Genomic DNA, 16,094 nt, shown 5'->3' on the forward strand with positions numbered 1-16,094 from the left:
TCTCTCCATGCCACCATTATTATTATTATTATTATTATTATTATTATTATTATTATTCAGCTGTTACACTTTTGTGGCTTTGACACACACTGTTGGAGGCATTACCAATGTTAAATGGATTTCTAGCCTGCTTCTCAGAGTGCATACCCTCCCAATGAAATAAAATGCTAAAATTCAAGATTTAAATTAACAGTAAAAGCAGTTAACAGAAGTGTGGTTCTTCAATATAATAACAATAAAATAATTCAGATGTACATCAGATTTAAGAAGAGTTTCCCTAAAGGCCAAGCAAAAGGGGGCCGTACAAATTTCTTTGGAGAGGGCATTCCAGAGATATCGTAAAAAGAAATGTGTTTTCCTGTGAAACTGTTTTCATGGGCTGGGGTGGGGGGTGCCTGATTTTTTTCTATGCAAACGTGATCATATGTGTAGGAGGGTTTCCCTGTGTAACATGGCCCTAAGCCAACATGTTGTCTCTCAGTAACCACAAAGACAGTCTGTCACTCATAAAGCTCTCTGTTCCTTGTCCCTTCTGAGCACTGGAAAGTGCAACCAAAGACTGCAGCCATCTGTCACTCTCATTTTCCCTCAAAGCACCAGCAAATCATAGGTGACCTCCAAGTCCTCAGGTGTATTTAATGACTGGATGGTAGTTTTGGTGTCATCCTGTGTAAAAGTCATGAAGAACCAGGGTTTTGTGCCTTGGTGGCAGAATATTTCTGCATCTGCTGTGGCTTTTAGTGTGCACTCTATAGATATCAGTATAAGCTGTAACTTGGTGGTTGTTTAGGGCAGGCATGTCCAAATCCCAAGACTGTGATCTACTCCCACTATAAAAACCCCCGAAGTGATCTACCCATTGGATGAGCTTTTTTGAGGGAGAGAGACCCAAAGTTGTTGAGCTTCTTTATTTGGGGAGGGGAATCAGGAGTACGTGATTGACCAGGTAGATCGCGATCGACCAGTTGGACATGCCTGGTTTAGGGGAATACTGTAGAAAAGTAATGTGAATTTATGCAATCCATTATGGGGAAATTGTTTAACCACTGTGTGCAAATGACTGAACAAAGTACATTGAAAAGGAGGCAGGGAGATACAATCTGTGTGCAAAAATGTGACAGAATTATTGTCCTTAAAAGATCCACTATTTCAGACAGGAATTATGTTCTTCAGGGATACTTATGTAAATACTACAGATAATTGAATTTTAAAAGTTTGTGGCCATAACTTGCTTTGCTTTGTGGAGGCTTGTTTTAAAATAGGATGCTAAATGAATTTCTTAGCAAGTTCTCTAACAAACAAACAGATGGATGCTTCAGTACTTTGTGTAACTGGCAACGGGTGACCATTTTACCTCTGTTTATTTGCAGCTAGCCTTTTCCAGCTGACGCAAAATTATTTTCCACCCTCTCTATTTCCTCCTCTTATTATCTGCTTATTATTTAGCCTTTAGTTAATGTAGTATTGGGGGTGGGGGGGGAGAGAGAAATTGTTAACCTTTTCTTCTGTCTATCTTGATTTACCCACTGGATTTACCCAGGCAGTAGCTAATCAAAGAGTCATTACACAGATATTTTTTGAATTATATAGTTTTTGAGATGCATTTCAGTGAACTGAAATGACTTTTCTTTCCCTTTAGCTGGATATGAAATATTTATCTCCCCTTCTATTGGCATATGAAGACAGAATGAAGGAAAAGGAAGACCTGATTCTTGCACATGAGGCAAGCTGGCAAATTGATTTCTTTACAGATTGTTTAAGCTGTATAGAACATCAAGAAAAATATGCTTCTATAATGCTATGCATGTCATTTAACTGTAAAGAGTACTCAGCGATACTTTGGAATGTACATCCTCAGGGTACATAATGGAATTTCCCTTCTAGTGAGACCTCCTGTCCTCCATCTCCTTAGACTCCATGGGTTGCCCACATAGCAGACCTTGTGCCCACAAGCAGAGGATGGGGACATAAACATGTGCCTGGACTGAATCGCTTCAGCCTGCAGATGGGAGCTCACATCACATGATGGAATGCTTACCGCTGAAGCAATACAAAGCTATAATGTCACAAAAAAGACTAGGCAAGAACCCTTCTCCTAGACACTCTGCTATTTATGTGGAAGGAAGTTTGTTTTCTCCGGTGGAGCATTATATTGTATGAGCTTCCACTTTTCAGACACAGGTTTACACATCACCTGCTGTTTGGGAGCACTAGACCTTAGTAAGTTGAGCCTTTGATATATGGGGCCTGTTCCATAACCTCTGCTAAAGGCCTCTTTGCTTATTACATTTTAAGTGTATTATGTTTTAGGTGTACACCTGAGGTTTCTCAAATGTACATTTTAAAATGTCAGTGTGCCAGTCAAGTTTATGTCGGTCTGAAAGTTGGGATTGTTTGTAGGTAACTGGCAGGCATACTGACTGGGAAACACACATTTGTGTCTGTAAAATGTAGATGTTTCTTAAGAGTCAGAGCAACTGGTGTGAATTCATAGCTCTACAAATCCCTATCATGAGTGTAGGTATTTTGATCAGCTGTTTGATCATTTGCATGAACAAATAATGGATAATTAGCACGTGCAAATATTATTGAGAGGGAAAACATAAAATAACATGAAGTTAAAACAGGTTGTGAATATTTTATCTGTTCTTTACTGCTTCTCTTTCAGGAGGACATGAAGATCTTTAAAGAACGAGTTGAAGAGGTAGTGAAGGAAAACGAACAGTTACACGAGCAACTAAGTAAAAATAGTAATGTGACCATCAAAGAATGGCAAGTGTGTTGTCTCAAAAACTATTGTTATTCTTTTATATAAAAAAACTTATGACAGACTTGAATTATATTTAAAAATACTTATGATAAACTTGTGGAACAGGGGATTATTGGTTTGCTTTTGTTCCTATTTTTATTATGTATTTTGTGCTTCTTATATTGTAATTTTATGTTGTGAACAGCCCTGATATCTATGGGTATATAGGGTAGTATACCAATTTAATAAGTAATGTAACAAATTAAATCCTATGAAAATCAAAATATTGGCTTCAAAGTTCTCAAAGCAGAATGGGTATGGGAATTTAAAAGTATTTCAAAAATGTTTATTAGTGTGAACCTGAAAGAGAATGACTTAAGATAATTTTCTAGTGATGCTAAACTCCACTCTGTATTAGTAAATTTTTGGCTGAAACATGCATTGTTGGAGGTGTAACATAATTATGTGGGTTTAATGTACAGTAATACCTCGGGTTACAAACGCGATCCGTTCCGGAACGCAGTTCGTAACCCGAATAGTTCGTAAACCGAACGCAATGGGCGCTGCCATTTTGCGCATGCGCAAAGCGCGATTTTCGCGCATGCGCAGATCGTGCGATCGCGCGCGCGGCGAAAACACTTCCGGGTTCGCGCAGTTCATAACCCGAACTGTTCGCAAACCGAGGTGGTCGTAACCCGAGGTACGACTGTATATATTTGAGTTGTAAAAAGATACCTTTCTAGACTGAAGTACTGAATATTATACAAACAAGTGCAGGCTATAATCTTCCAAGAAACCCTAAAACAACTTTCCTTTTGATACTTCATTCTGAAGTCATTAATACTGATTTAGAGCTCAATACTACACTGCCAACAGTGTAGTAAAACAGTGTACTGTATTAACATAACAGTGTACAGCAAAACAGTGTACAGTATTACATAAAAATGGAAAAATACACCCCTACTATAACTGATTGGTTAAGGAAAACCTGGCAAATGATCTTACATATGAGAGAAATGCAATACATAATAAGATTAAAAAATTTTTTTTGGAATGACAATTGTTTTGGAATGACAATTTTTGGAATGACAATGTAAATGATAATTTTCATTTTAATCTGTTCTCCGTACTTTATAGGTTTCTTGCTATGTGGTCTTTTCTCTTTCATACATCATTTTATGTATTATTTTTATTCTTATTCTCCCTTTCTGCTTCACTTTTTGCTTGTTTTTCTTGACAAGCCAGCTTGTTTGATGTTTTGGCTACTAAGTATAATAATATAATATCAATATAATTATAAATTTTAAGCAAAATGCACATTTTTAAAAAGACAACTTTCCATGTGTATTTTCAAATAGTTTTTACAAGCGTAAACATTTTCCTTCAGAAAAACACTATTATCTCTGAGAAATTATCTGTCATCAACCCAATGCATGACATGTATATGTGTGTACTAACTCTACAGCAGAAGAGAAACTTCATGAATATGAAACAGTAAGCTCTACACTTTACTCGGCAAACACAGTTGCTGGTGCTGGTGTTACACTGATGTTTCCCACAACAAACACAAAGTGAGAGTGATATAGGCTCATCTTTGGATGTCCATGTAGGTGTAGGACATCCATGGGAAGCCCTGGCCTAACAGACCACATGTGTTTATTTTTATAGTTAATATGCTTTTTGAAAAAGTTTGAATGGCATTTCACTTTCAAGTTGATCATTATTTACAGGCAGTGTCTGCAAAGCCAGGCCAAGCTAGTATTAGAAGAAAATACAGTATTGGTGGAACAGCTTAAAATACAACAAGCAAAAGCAAAAGACAACCTCAGCCAACATGCCGAAGAAGGTAAAATACCTTGATAACTGTTTTTGACTACTATGTTGATCCGAGATGTTTGCTTATTGCGAATGGGCAGAAGTGTAAGCTAGCATTAGCACCAAATAAAGCACTTCATAAGCCTTTTTAGAATGAGAATGTTGCTAATCAGTAATTATCATAGAACCTGAGCTGGAGCATTTGTTATGGTCTGTAATATTACAGTAAAAATAAAGGGACCCCTGACCATTAGGTCCAGTTGTGACCGACTCTGGGGTTGCGGCGCTCATCTCGCTTTATTGGCCGAGGGAGCCGGCGTACAGCTTCCAGGTCATGTGGCCAGCATGACAAAACCGCTTCTGGCGAACCAGAGCAGCACATGGAAACACCGTTTACCTTCCTGCCGGAGCGCTACCTATTTATCTACTTGCACTTTGACATGCTTTCGAACTGCTAGGTTGGCAGGAGCTGGGACCGAGTAACGGGAGCTCACCCCGTCGCGGGGATTCGGACCGCCAACCTTCTGATCGGCAAGCCCTGGGCTCTGTGGTTTAACCACAGTACTAAACTATTAATTAGTAGTTACAGTACTTAACTATTAATTACTTAACTTTTTATTGTTTTAAGTCTCAGATGCGGTAAAATGATCGCTGGGCACTGGTCAGAGCATCAGAGTACATTACATGGCATCAAACTTAGATTTGTATTAATTTACAGAGGATTTTCATTAACAGTACGTATAAAAGGAATTTGGTCACAGGAACTAGCCCTTCAGAGAGTTATATAGTCTGTTGGAGAACTCTTGGAGACTTTAGTGCTTCAATGAGCTTTCCATTTTACACATCTTTCATATGCTTAACTAATCTCCATTGACATTCAGAACTTGTGAAAAGTACCATTTATAACTAATTATAATACTTCAGATTAACTCACTGAACCAAGCTGAGAAGGCTTCATGATGAACTAAAAATGTCAGAAGTGAATAACTGTGTGCACTCTGTTCTCATTTCCTAAGGCAGCTTCTGACTTTACCTCAAATGTTTTGTTTTCTCTTTTGAAGTTTCTAAATTAACAAAACAGCTGATGACTTTGGAAGCCAAGAGACAGAGCCAAGAAGAAGAGTTGAGAGAGTGTCAGAAGCAGATGGAAGAGCTGCGTTCCGCATACAAACAGCTGAAAGCCAGTGTGGGAGATCACATCACAATGGAGGAGCATGTGGCTTTGGTCAATAAATTCAAAAGGTAAGAGTGTGATAACTGTAAATATCAAAGGAAACTCCTCTTGGAGGATTCCATGCATGGTTGTAGCTATTTATATTTAGTACTTGCTTTCACTTTCCCAATTTATTTGTGCCAGTTTTAAGTTTATTTGTAGTCAGTTGCTACAGCTTGAGGCACAATGTAATGAAGGTTGAAGTTAAAGACACTTTTTACTAGCTTCAAACTCTGATCAAACCTGGAAGAACTGGGTTAGCCTCAGCTACGGTGAACATCCTTCAGACTCAAGTCAGGAACATAGAGAGCTGCCTTTATACTGGGTAAGATGGTCCATCTTGCCCAGTATTGTTTGCTGTACTTTGGCTAGCAGCTAATTTCCAAGGTTTCTTTTCCAGCCCCACCTGCCAATGTCGGGGGCTGATTCTGGAACCTTTTGTATCTAAAACATGCTCTACCACTGCACTGGTGTGATACCATATGGCATAGCTGCCACTGTGGCATACCCTGCAATTCACTTGCCCACCTGCCACTGAACTGTGGCCCTTCCCCTTGTCAGGAGAGCCAGTGTGGTGTAGTGGTTAAGAGCGGTAGATTCCTATTCTGGGGAACCGGGTCCGCGTCTCCGCTGCTCCGCATGCAGCTGCTGGGTGACCTTGGAGAATGTTAGCCGCTTTGAGTAGTGGCTTCGCGTAGTGATAAAACGGGATGTCAAATCCAAACTCCTCCTCCTCCTCCTCCTCCTCCTCCTCCTCCTCCTCTTCTTCTTCTTCTTTCTTCTTCTTCTTCTTCTTGTTCTTCTTCTTCTTCTTCTTCTTCTTCTTCTTCTTCTTCTTCTTCTTCTTCTTCTTCTTCTTCTTCTTCTTCTTCTTCTTCTTCTTCTTCTTCTTCTTCTTCTTCTTCTTCTGGAAGAGTAAGCTCACCATGGGAAGGGAGGAGCATTGTAGTCCTCCTGCTTTTAAAAAAAAAAGTCATTAGAAGAGTTGCCATGTCACATCTATATTTGAAAATAGTGGTGCAAGCACAGAATGCCACTCAGTTTTTTAGATCAATATGTAGTTCATCTTCCCTTTGCCTTAGAACAAGGCATTGGTGGAAATGCTGCCCAGTTGTAAGGAGAGGGGAGGAATTCATGTATTGGTGTTCTGTTTCCATATACTTTGCCTCTGGTCCCAATCCTTGTGTGGTCCACTGTAGCCACCATTTCATCTGTACTGTGACTCCTTTTTCCTGTATGTACTCACAGTACTTTTTAAAATGAGCACTCTGCAACTGCAAATGTGATGCCCCCCTTAAGCATGAAGAAGTGGCCATGCTGGTATTGTGGTCAAGCAGCAGAAATTGCTGGGTGTATGTCTCCAAATTACAGCACAAGCCTAGGCATCTATGCTTAGAAGTAAGTCCCATTGAATTAAATGGGGTTTGCTCCCAGGTAAGTAGGTATAGGATTGCAGCCTCAATGCCAAACTGGATATGAAGTTAAATGTTCCTTTGCCTTTACTGTACAAGTTTTAAAATATGTGAATACCATCAGAACATGGGAGTTGATAGTTTTCAGGATCATATAAAGTATGGTAGGGAGGCCTTACTCTTTCTTTCCTTGCTGGGTTCCTAAGGAAATCCTTGGAAGACGTTGTTTGTATTGGGAAGATATCTCCCATAGGTGCAGGAAAGTAAAGTGTTAAATTCCTGCTTTGACACCTGCTGCAATTTAATAATTTATCAGCCTTCGCTCCCCCTTTTGATGCATATTTACATTGATAAAAATTTGCTCTGAATGCAAAGGTGCATTTAACTCAGCATCTGCTTTGGTCCTTGATCTGACTGTATCCTGTCTGAGTTGTGGCCATATGACATAAAGGTGGTTCTTTGGGGATGTTGTTCAGACTGGAACAGAATCTTTTCATTGAATAATTTTGTTGTAATTGCAGTTTTCCACTGATCTGTTAATTCTCATTATTCATTTCTAAAAAGGAAATAGTACTTTTATTTGATGCCTGGTTTTCATCATTGTTTTCCGTAGTCAGTTGCAACAAGAACAGGAAAAGAGAGAGACTGAGTCAGAGCAGCTAATGGCGAAAATGACATCTCTGCAAGCAGAAAAAAAAGTCCTCCTTCTAGAGAAAAATGGCCTAGCAGCTGAAAAGACAGTTCTCGAGGTTGAGCTGGAAAAGACACAGAAGACAAAGAGGTTTGCCTGTTTTCTTCCGTGCTCCTTTTGGTTAGTTTTTTCCTCCTAAGCACAAGAACATTCAGTAGCCTGACTGCACAAAAAACAAATGGCTGGCCTGTATTGGACAGCAGAATATTGCTTTGTTTTTAATTTAAACTTTTCAAAATGTGAAAAACAAGGAACAAGCTTTGTATAGATGAATCCAATGTTCCTTAAACTAAATCTCAGCTGTTGTTTTAAATAAGAAATAAGAGGGTTAGTCCTCATAGTTGAGGTGGTTTGAAAACACCATCAAACCCACCTGATTCAAACTTAAGGTTAAACCATAGTTTATTTTAAACTGGTTTCGTGAGAGTGAGCAGTGTGCTTTGAAGCTATTATTTCAAAGAATGGGCCTGAAGGAGCCAGACCCCCACAGTTATAGCCTAAATTGTTCTGGGCTCCAACTTATGAATTTGTTACACATGACTGTAGCTGTGTTCAGTAGCCCTTTGTGCTAGATGCTCTGTGTGCAATCAAACACTAGCTCACAGAGTTACTGAAACAACAGTCATGTGTAATAGTAATAATAATTCAGATTTTCTGCAAGTGGTGTAAATATTCGTTAAATATCTAAAAATATAATTGGTTGCATTATAAGTGATTGCTTAAGCTGGTATATTTCAATTGAAGTCATTGTGGGTGTGGAATTGCACCAGAGTTGAATTACAATATTTGTGATCCTAAATTGCTTCCTAAAGACTCTTTCTACCTTACAAAATAACTTGTAGACGATCACAGAAGAAAATAGGCCTTCTGAAGCAGCAGCTGGAAGAGGCAGTGGAAGAGGAGATGGCAGCACGCCGGATTCTAGCAGACCTGGTCAACTTGACAGAAAATATGACTCAAGAACGTAATCGTCTTTTAAACTGGGTAATTTTTTTTAAAAAAACCTTGCCTATATGTGGCCCCTTCTGGTTAAATGAAATAACCATAAGGAATTCAAAACCTTGTTTATATCATGAATGGGGCAGTGTTTGGAGCACTAAAGGCTGAAATACACATAGGGCTATAATCTTATGCCGAGTTGAACCTGGGAGTAAGCACAATTCAACTTGGTGGCACTTATTCTTTGAATAAGTGTTTATTTTGGGGTTGTCAGAGAATTGCAGCCGACTAATTTGTTGCAGTTTTGCATAGTATTTTCCTGAAATTGGCAGGTGCCAAACTGAGTGTCACTGGAGTGCAGACCACAGAGCGTTTTGGTTTAGGGTGAAATCATAATCCCAGCTTCAGCCTGGTGGAACCTAACAGAGTGGCAGGGCCACTGCCACATTCACAGATCTACTGAGCAGGGGAGGGAAGGGGAGGGGAGGGCAGGTGAGGCAGACAGGTGGCAGCAATAGCCTGGAGCTGGTGCAGTGGTTGGGCCCAATACCCTCCCATGACTGCCGAGAGACTGGATCCAGATCCATTGGATCTCAGGCTGGCTCAGACAATTCCTCCAGCCCCAGCTGCCCCATTTTGGATCTTATCACTGGCTGCTGCTGATTCTGGCAATGACACCTCTGCCTGCTAGCCTGTTCAGTGGCTGAAAGTGGGATCACTGCATAGGCATAGCTGCCAAGTTTTCCCTTTTCTCGCGAGGAAGCCTATTCAGCATAAGGGAAAATCCCTTTAAAAAAGGGATAACTTGGCAGCTATGTGCATAGGGGAGGCTGGCAGAGGCCATAAGGGCTGGGTGGAGGGACACACCTGCCCAATCCTGATTGACCCAGCACAGAGGGCATTTGGATTTCCCTGCCAATCAGGAAGCTGAAATGTCTTTACCATCAAAGTTGCTGGTCTAGACTTCAATAACCACTTGACCTCCACACCACCTTGCTTCCCATAGCCATCACCAAGGAAGTCAGAAAAGGTGTAAAACACACACTAATGTAATAGGTGAACTGCAGCCTCATGAGCATTGTGTGAGGGGTAGGGGAGCACACAAACAAATAGTCATATAATTGAAATTAAGCTGGTACTTCTGGCATGCATGCAGTAGTTCCATTTGCCTGCTTGGATCTAAATAATATTTTCTGTATCTATAGTGCCTACCACTAGGTGATTTACAAACAGACCCTATGAATCACAATTTTAGACTGAGAAATGTGTGTTTATTTAAAAATGCCTTTTAAAAAGATAATTGACAAGAAGCAAGGAGAGGAATGCAAACTGTATAAACTGATGGTCCACCACCTGGTTTGGAAAAAATTGTTTATATTTGAAACAATCCATTATATAGTATCCCCTTCACCTATGGGTTCATGACAAGAGCAGTCAAGAAATAGGATGTTTCTGTGCCTCCTGCCCTGTTTTTCTCAGTTTTCCATTTTTATTATTTATTCATTTCATAGGTTTTATGTAAGATTAAAATAATACAGGAGACCTTTGCGCAGAATGCAGTCACAGATGTGGTTCATTGGCATTTAGATTTCCCTCAGCATGATAAATAAATGATTCTTTTGAAACCAGTGAACTGAAGGTAGAATGTTTCCATTAATTCACTGAACAATAATGAGAGATCTATAGGTAATATCTCTTCTTGGTTGTTCAGATAATTACTGTGATTGAAATCTGTTACTAAAGTGGTTGATTTTGGAAAACTAGTCAGCATTTCAGTGTGTGTGTTTTTTCCCAGAACGGATAAGTATTCATTCTGTAATGCATTTTTCCTGCATGTGGGTTTCATATGATTTCTGTAGTTTCTACTAATTAATCTGGCACAAAACATTTGAACATTTCTTTTAAGGCTCACATGCCTCCTGAACAATGTTTTTCAGTAGAGAGGGGCCACAGTTCTGTGGTAGAGCAGCTGCTTTGCCTCCCAATGATGACTGGCTCAACTCCCTGGCATCTTCAGCTGAAAGGGTCTCTGGTAGCAAGTGATGGGAAACATTTGAGGGGGTGGCCTGTGAATGGGCATGGTTATTCTGGTGCTTGTTGCCAAACTGTTTTAATGTAATCCTTTTAATTACTTTATCGTGTGATCACTTCCCTGGGATCCTATGGGATAAAGGACAGTCCAGAAATGTAATTGATATATACATAAATATATCAGTAGAATAGGTACATTTCAGAACAGCAAAATCTTTTGCCAGCTCACCTTCCCCCTCCTTTTTCCTCCAGACTACTTGCTTGGAAAGACAGCAGGATGGTGTTCTCAACAAAATAGTAGAAGGAAACATGCGCCTAGGGATGTTAGAAGAGAAAGTGAAGGTGAGTAGAGTTTGCAGACAATATATCTAAAGCACACTACAGTTCTTCTGTTATTTGTGACTACATTCTAAAAAAAATTGTACTGTAATATATATGTACCTTGGTTCAAAATGCTGCAACAGCCACTATCTCATGCAGTTTTGCTTCTAGCTAATGCATGCCATGGATTTCTGCAGTAACAGCATGTGCTGGGGAAATGTATCTGACCTACAAAGCTGTAAAATGCTGTTAGAATGGGGTTTGTTTCATTTCTGCTTTTATCAGGTGTTTCATCCCTGATTCTTTGGCCTTTTTTTCTAAAGTTCTGCAGTAAAGAGAGATGTGAAAAGGAGCTCCGCATAGAGTATGTTGCAGGCAGGAGGCCACTAGAGCACGAACAACTCTGGCCAGGCTATCCTGGCCCCAGAATGGCAGTGGCTAACAAGCAGTCCTAAACTGGGCATAAGCACACTCCAGCCATGAGCCACTTGGGACTCAAATGATGTGCTGGAATCCTGGAGCACTACCATATTGAACCTGTTCCTTCAGATTACGGTAAATTGCAACCCTTCCCTGAACAGGTCATCCACATAATTTCTGAACTTAAGAGCCACCCACCCACTTGCAGCACTTCTGCCTTATCAGGAGCACTGCTGGACCGGACCAAAGACTCACCCTGCATTAGGCTTCCCTCCGTGGCCAACCAGATGCTTCTGGGAATCACACAAATAAGTTGTAGAGACAGTTTGCCCTTTCATGTTGCTTTTCCCCCAGTAACCTTCTTACTGAAACTTTAAAAATGGCCTGAACTCATGTAATTTGAGGGATGATTAGCAGTTTTGTGATAATTTGCTAGCCGAACCCTTTAGGGAATGACCTGTTTGGTTTACGTTCTCTTCAGGGCTCCAGTTCTGCTCAGAATTAATTGTACCAACAATTATATGGATATTTTGCATGTGTGTATTTGCCAGTAGGAGGCTAATTTGGAAAGTATATTTAGAGCATGTATCTTAAATCCCTTTCACACACAAAATATAGATATAAATACGTCTTTTCAGTTACCAGCTTTTAAATTGCATTGGAATAATAATTATAGGTTTTCATATTAGAACTACAACAGTTGTTTTGTACTCTAGATGTTGTTGTAAAAGAATGTCAGTTTAATTTTTCTGGAACAATTACTGTAATGATAAACATCATAACCTTTTAGCATCAAACTGCGTCAAGCTGAGGCACTTTTGCCCTTTTGGTTTCACAGGCTTGTTTTGCATTCTCTTTCTTCTAGCCAGCCTTAAGATAAATATTTGATTAAAAGCAAGCACCCTGGAGTGAAATTGGCAGTTGGCCTAATTTTTGTTTCTCTCTTTTTTAGTCTTAGAAGAAAAATGCTAGCTGAGGGTAGCTTTCCACTAATCAAAATACTGTAATTCTTCATAAATATGAATGAGCTGTTGCAACTCCTAAGTGTCTCCAGTTAAGTATTTATTTTTGAGAAAAACAGTGAAGGCCCAATCCGCATGTGCAGTGTTGTGTACGATTACTCTGGGCATTCGTTTATAGTGGACAAGATCTGATATTCTGGGACCGGGTGACAGTTGCTGCTGCTGCCATGCCATCTTGTGTTTGCTGCAGTGAAAACTGTGAAGGGAATAATGGGAATACCATATCTTCAAAGGTGTGGTAGGTGAGTGGAAGGGAGTGGCAGGCATTTGCAGTGCCACAGCAGATGCCCTCAAGTTGCTTGGGACACATTTCTCTCCATCGCACTTCATGGAGTTCATTGCAGCAGACTCATCTGCTGGATGCCTAAGGATGTGGCTGATCCTACTGCAGCCTATCCTGAACAAAATATACTTGCGCCACATCCAGTATTAAAGGCACGAACTGCATTATAATTTCCAGAATTGTTTCCTTTAAAGAAAAAGGAGAATTGGTTTAATACTCTGCCTTTCAATGTTATTGAGACTGTTTTCCTAAATAAATGTCACAGAGCGAGCTGGCAGTAAATCACACTGTTCAAAGTTGGTTAACTCTTCATTAGCAAAACCACAATCTTCCCAGATTTGGCTGAGTGTCAGGCCTAATGAGCACAGCAGCTCATCCCCGGTAGGTCTTACCCCACCAATCAGTTGCCAAGACTGAAAGTCTCTGGTTTCCCCCAGCCATCTTAAGTCCAGGGCTTTTCCTGGAGAGGGCTTTCCCCAAGCAGTCAGAGATGGTGCCTGTGTGTAGCCTGTCTCTCTCCTGCAGCTGTTTCAGCCCTCTTCTGGTTCTGGGATAGGGGGGGGGGAATCTTCTCTCAATAGGATGGGGACACACCGATGACTCTTCACCAACCTGACTCATCTCTGCCTCTTGGCCTCCCTCTTCCCCCTCGCCTGCTTCGGCTTCTGCGTCTGATTATGGACTTCTCTCTGCCACACACTCTCTCACTAAGCCCTGTTACCTTTTTGGCTTCCGACTCCTTCTCTTTCCAGTCTTCTCCCTCTGACCACTCATTGTTGCCCCACCACCACTCTGGCCCCAGTTTGGCCCCATAGGCTTACCTGCCTGTACCTAACATTGAGAGTGGGACAGATGAACATACTGTGAGTCAAACTATGCCACAGGCTAAGTGGGGAGGCCTGGGGCAGGCAAGGGACTTGTTAGGTCTGGTAGCTGGAGGTTTACCTCCCCTGGCTTAACATTATGTGTGAGCCAAGGCCAAAGATGTTGTTGTAATGTGCAGTGCAGAAAAACAGTACCTGAGAACTTGACTCAGGCCATCTGAAAGCAAGACCGCATATAAAGACCCTGTGGTGCTTTCAGAAAAGGTTTATGCTCAGGAAGGGGAGGAGGAAGATCCACAGCCGTGAGATGGCCACACCTTAATTTTTGGTGATTTACAACCCAATCCTCTGTACGTTTTACTCAAAAGCAAATGCCACAATGTTATGGGGGACTTACTTTCAGGTAAGTGGCAGTGTGATAAGATAGTTCTTTGGTTTTGCACATGCTTTGCATGCAAGAAATCCCTACTTCAATTCCTGGTGTCAGTAGCAGGTGGTGGGAAAGACGACGCTCTGCCTGAAACCCTGGAGAGCTGCTGCCAGAGTAGACAGTAGTGGGCCACAGGGGCAAATATTATGGCTAGGTGTAAGGCAATTTCCCATGTTCCCAGATGCCATATCAGTATTGTATAGATAAAGGAACTAAATGATTTAGTCCTGTGGAAAAGCTGTGTACTAAATAAATGGTTGGCTCCCTAGCAAATAGTCCAGTCCCTGGGAATTTAAGTCACGTAAGTACAACTTGTAATAGGATGAAGTTCAGTTCCTGTGACATATCAGTCCCGTATTTCACTGCGGCAGTTCTGCTCTAAATCTAGCCTTTTGTGGGCAGCTTAGAGACTGCCTCTCCCAACACAAGGCCAGACAGGTTGGGCTTCATGTGCCTTCACTCCAGGAAGTGAGACAGTTGGGAGGAGCCCTGAGGCTTTGGAGTGCCACCTCATGCAGCACTCACTTGATCCCTTTGTGTCTCTTTTTGCAGAGAGGATGGAAAAACATTCTCCTTCCTCCTGTCCTTTGGGCAGCTACACTTACAGGTGTTCAGCCTGCACCAGCTGGAAGCCTCTTGAACATTTAAAATTCAATTGGGATTTTGGTCCTCCTTTCCCTACCAGCACAAGGCAGCTTGCAGCATGAGGTGGTCCAGCTAAAAACAACAACATGCTCTTGCTGCTATGTTGTTATGGTTTCACTGTTTTATTAAATTATCTGTTGCTACACAACTGTCAAGTTTTTATTGTTTTCTAATGTTTGGAGTATATTAAACTGCCTTGAGCTGAGAAGTCAGGAAAACCTTTAAAAAGTTAGCCTTTATCCAAGGTGTGAAAGAGGAAGCTATTTTATTGTGATCATGGCTGGGTCATTTGTTTTTTCTTGTATTAGTGCCCCCAAATCCTTAGGGGTATTTTATTTGGCATATACACCAGCCTAAGGGCCACATTTTTTGTGGCCAACCTTCCAAGTGCTGGGCAGGGCCAGAGTTAAAAGTGGGCAGGTTATTTGTTTGACAAAATAGTGATCTCTAACAATGACTGGATATGATTATTTCTTGGTTAAAAGCCTATTTGCTACCAAGTACATAGCACATTGCCTGATGCAGTCCTTACATATGCCAGGTATTGGTCAACCCAGGAGCATACCTGGACCTCTGCTTTGTGGAGAAAGGAGCATCTTGGGATGGTACTGGTATATATGAATGAGGTTATGAGTCTTATTGGAGTCATAGATCCAGCAGGTCCTGTCCTGGAGGTTTTGAGGAGGCTGGGATGGTGGTGGAAAAACTTGGTAGTACAGTAACTATTTGACCCAAATAACAAGTGCACAGTTTCAGGTTTCAGGAGGCCCAGTGCTGGTGTTTGCTGCTTCCTTATCCCATCCTTTACAAAGCCCCCAGGCCAGAGCTAGCTGTGTCTTTCTCCTATAAAGCCAGCAACATGCTGACTCCTGTTGACAGCCCTGAGCCGCAGCCTGCACCCACCCAGATCTTGCATGCATTTCCATCAGGAGAATCCTGTGTGCTTCAGCAGACCCTAGTCTGGAGTTCCCAGCTAAGAGTTGCTTTGGTCTCCCATGGTCCCTTCACAGGCTGCTAGTTTAGGGAGGAGGCGTTCCAGATGTACACAGCTCCTGGGCGCCAGATTAAGTTGCTGGTGGCATTGGGTCCTTGGGTCTAAAGCTTACCCTACAACTGCTGAATTATGCCCACCGATCTTAGTGGAGGTTACTTTCACATAAAATAAGTAACAGGCTGCTGGTACCAAGGTACGAAAGCTTGACATTGCCTCAGTTAGGAAAGTTTTCCTCAAGAGTTTCACTCAGAAAATAAAGCATTTTTCTTTCCCACCTGTAATTGTCTAATTACGACCTGTAATTA

At 41.2% G+C, this 16,094-nt stretch overlaps 1 protein-coding gene across 6 annotated transcripts in view; it reads left to right on the plus strand.

Moving 5' to 3' along the window:
- The window catches only part of CEP89 (centrosomal protein 89), a 57,236-nt gene that overhangs the window by 18,196 nt on the left and 22,946 nt on the right, over positions 1-16,094 (plus strand). For 3 of the 6 annotated variants that reach the window (XM_060276101.2, XM_060276102.2, XM_088671812.1), the window contains exons 11-17: positions 1,640-1,723; positions 2,669-2,776; positions 4,484-4,595; positions 5,626-5,806; positions 7,803-7,970; positions 8,723-8,864; positions 11,103-11,192. In XM_060276101.2, coding sequence (XP_060132084.1) covers positions 1,640-1,723; positions 2,669-2,776; positions 4,484-4,595; positions 5,626-5,806; positions 7,803-7,970; positions 8,723-8,864; positions 11,103-11,192 — 885 coding nt within the window. Of the gene's footprint in view, positions 1-1,639; positions 1,724-2,668; positions 2,777-4,483; positions 4,596-5,625; positions 5,807-7,802; positions 7,971-8,722; positions 8,865-11,102; positions 11,193-12,543; positions 12,645-14,702; positions 14,925-16,094 lie in introns of those variants that run through there. The other 3 variants (XM_088671814.1, XM_088671815.1, XM_088671813.1) reach the window with 2 other exon arrangements.

The sequence above is a fragment of the Zootoca vivipara genome, chromosome 6 (genome assembly GCF_965207765.1).
Source record: "Zootoca vivipara chromosome 6, rZooViv2.hap1.1, whole genome shotgun sequence".
Classification (NCBI taxonomy): domain Eukaryota; kingdom Metazoa; phylum Chordata; class Lepidosauria; order Squamata; family Lacertidae; genus Zootoca; species Zootoca vivipara.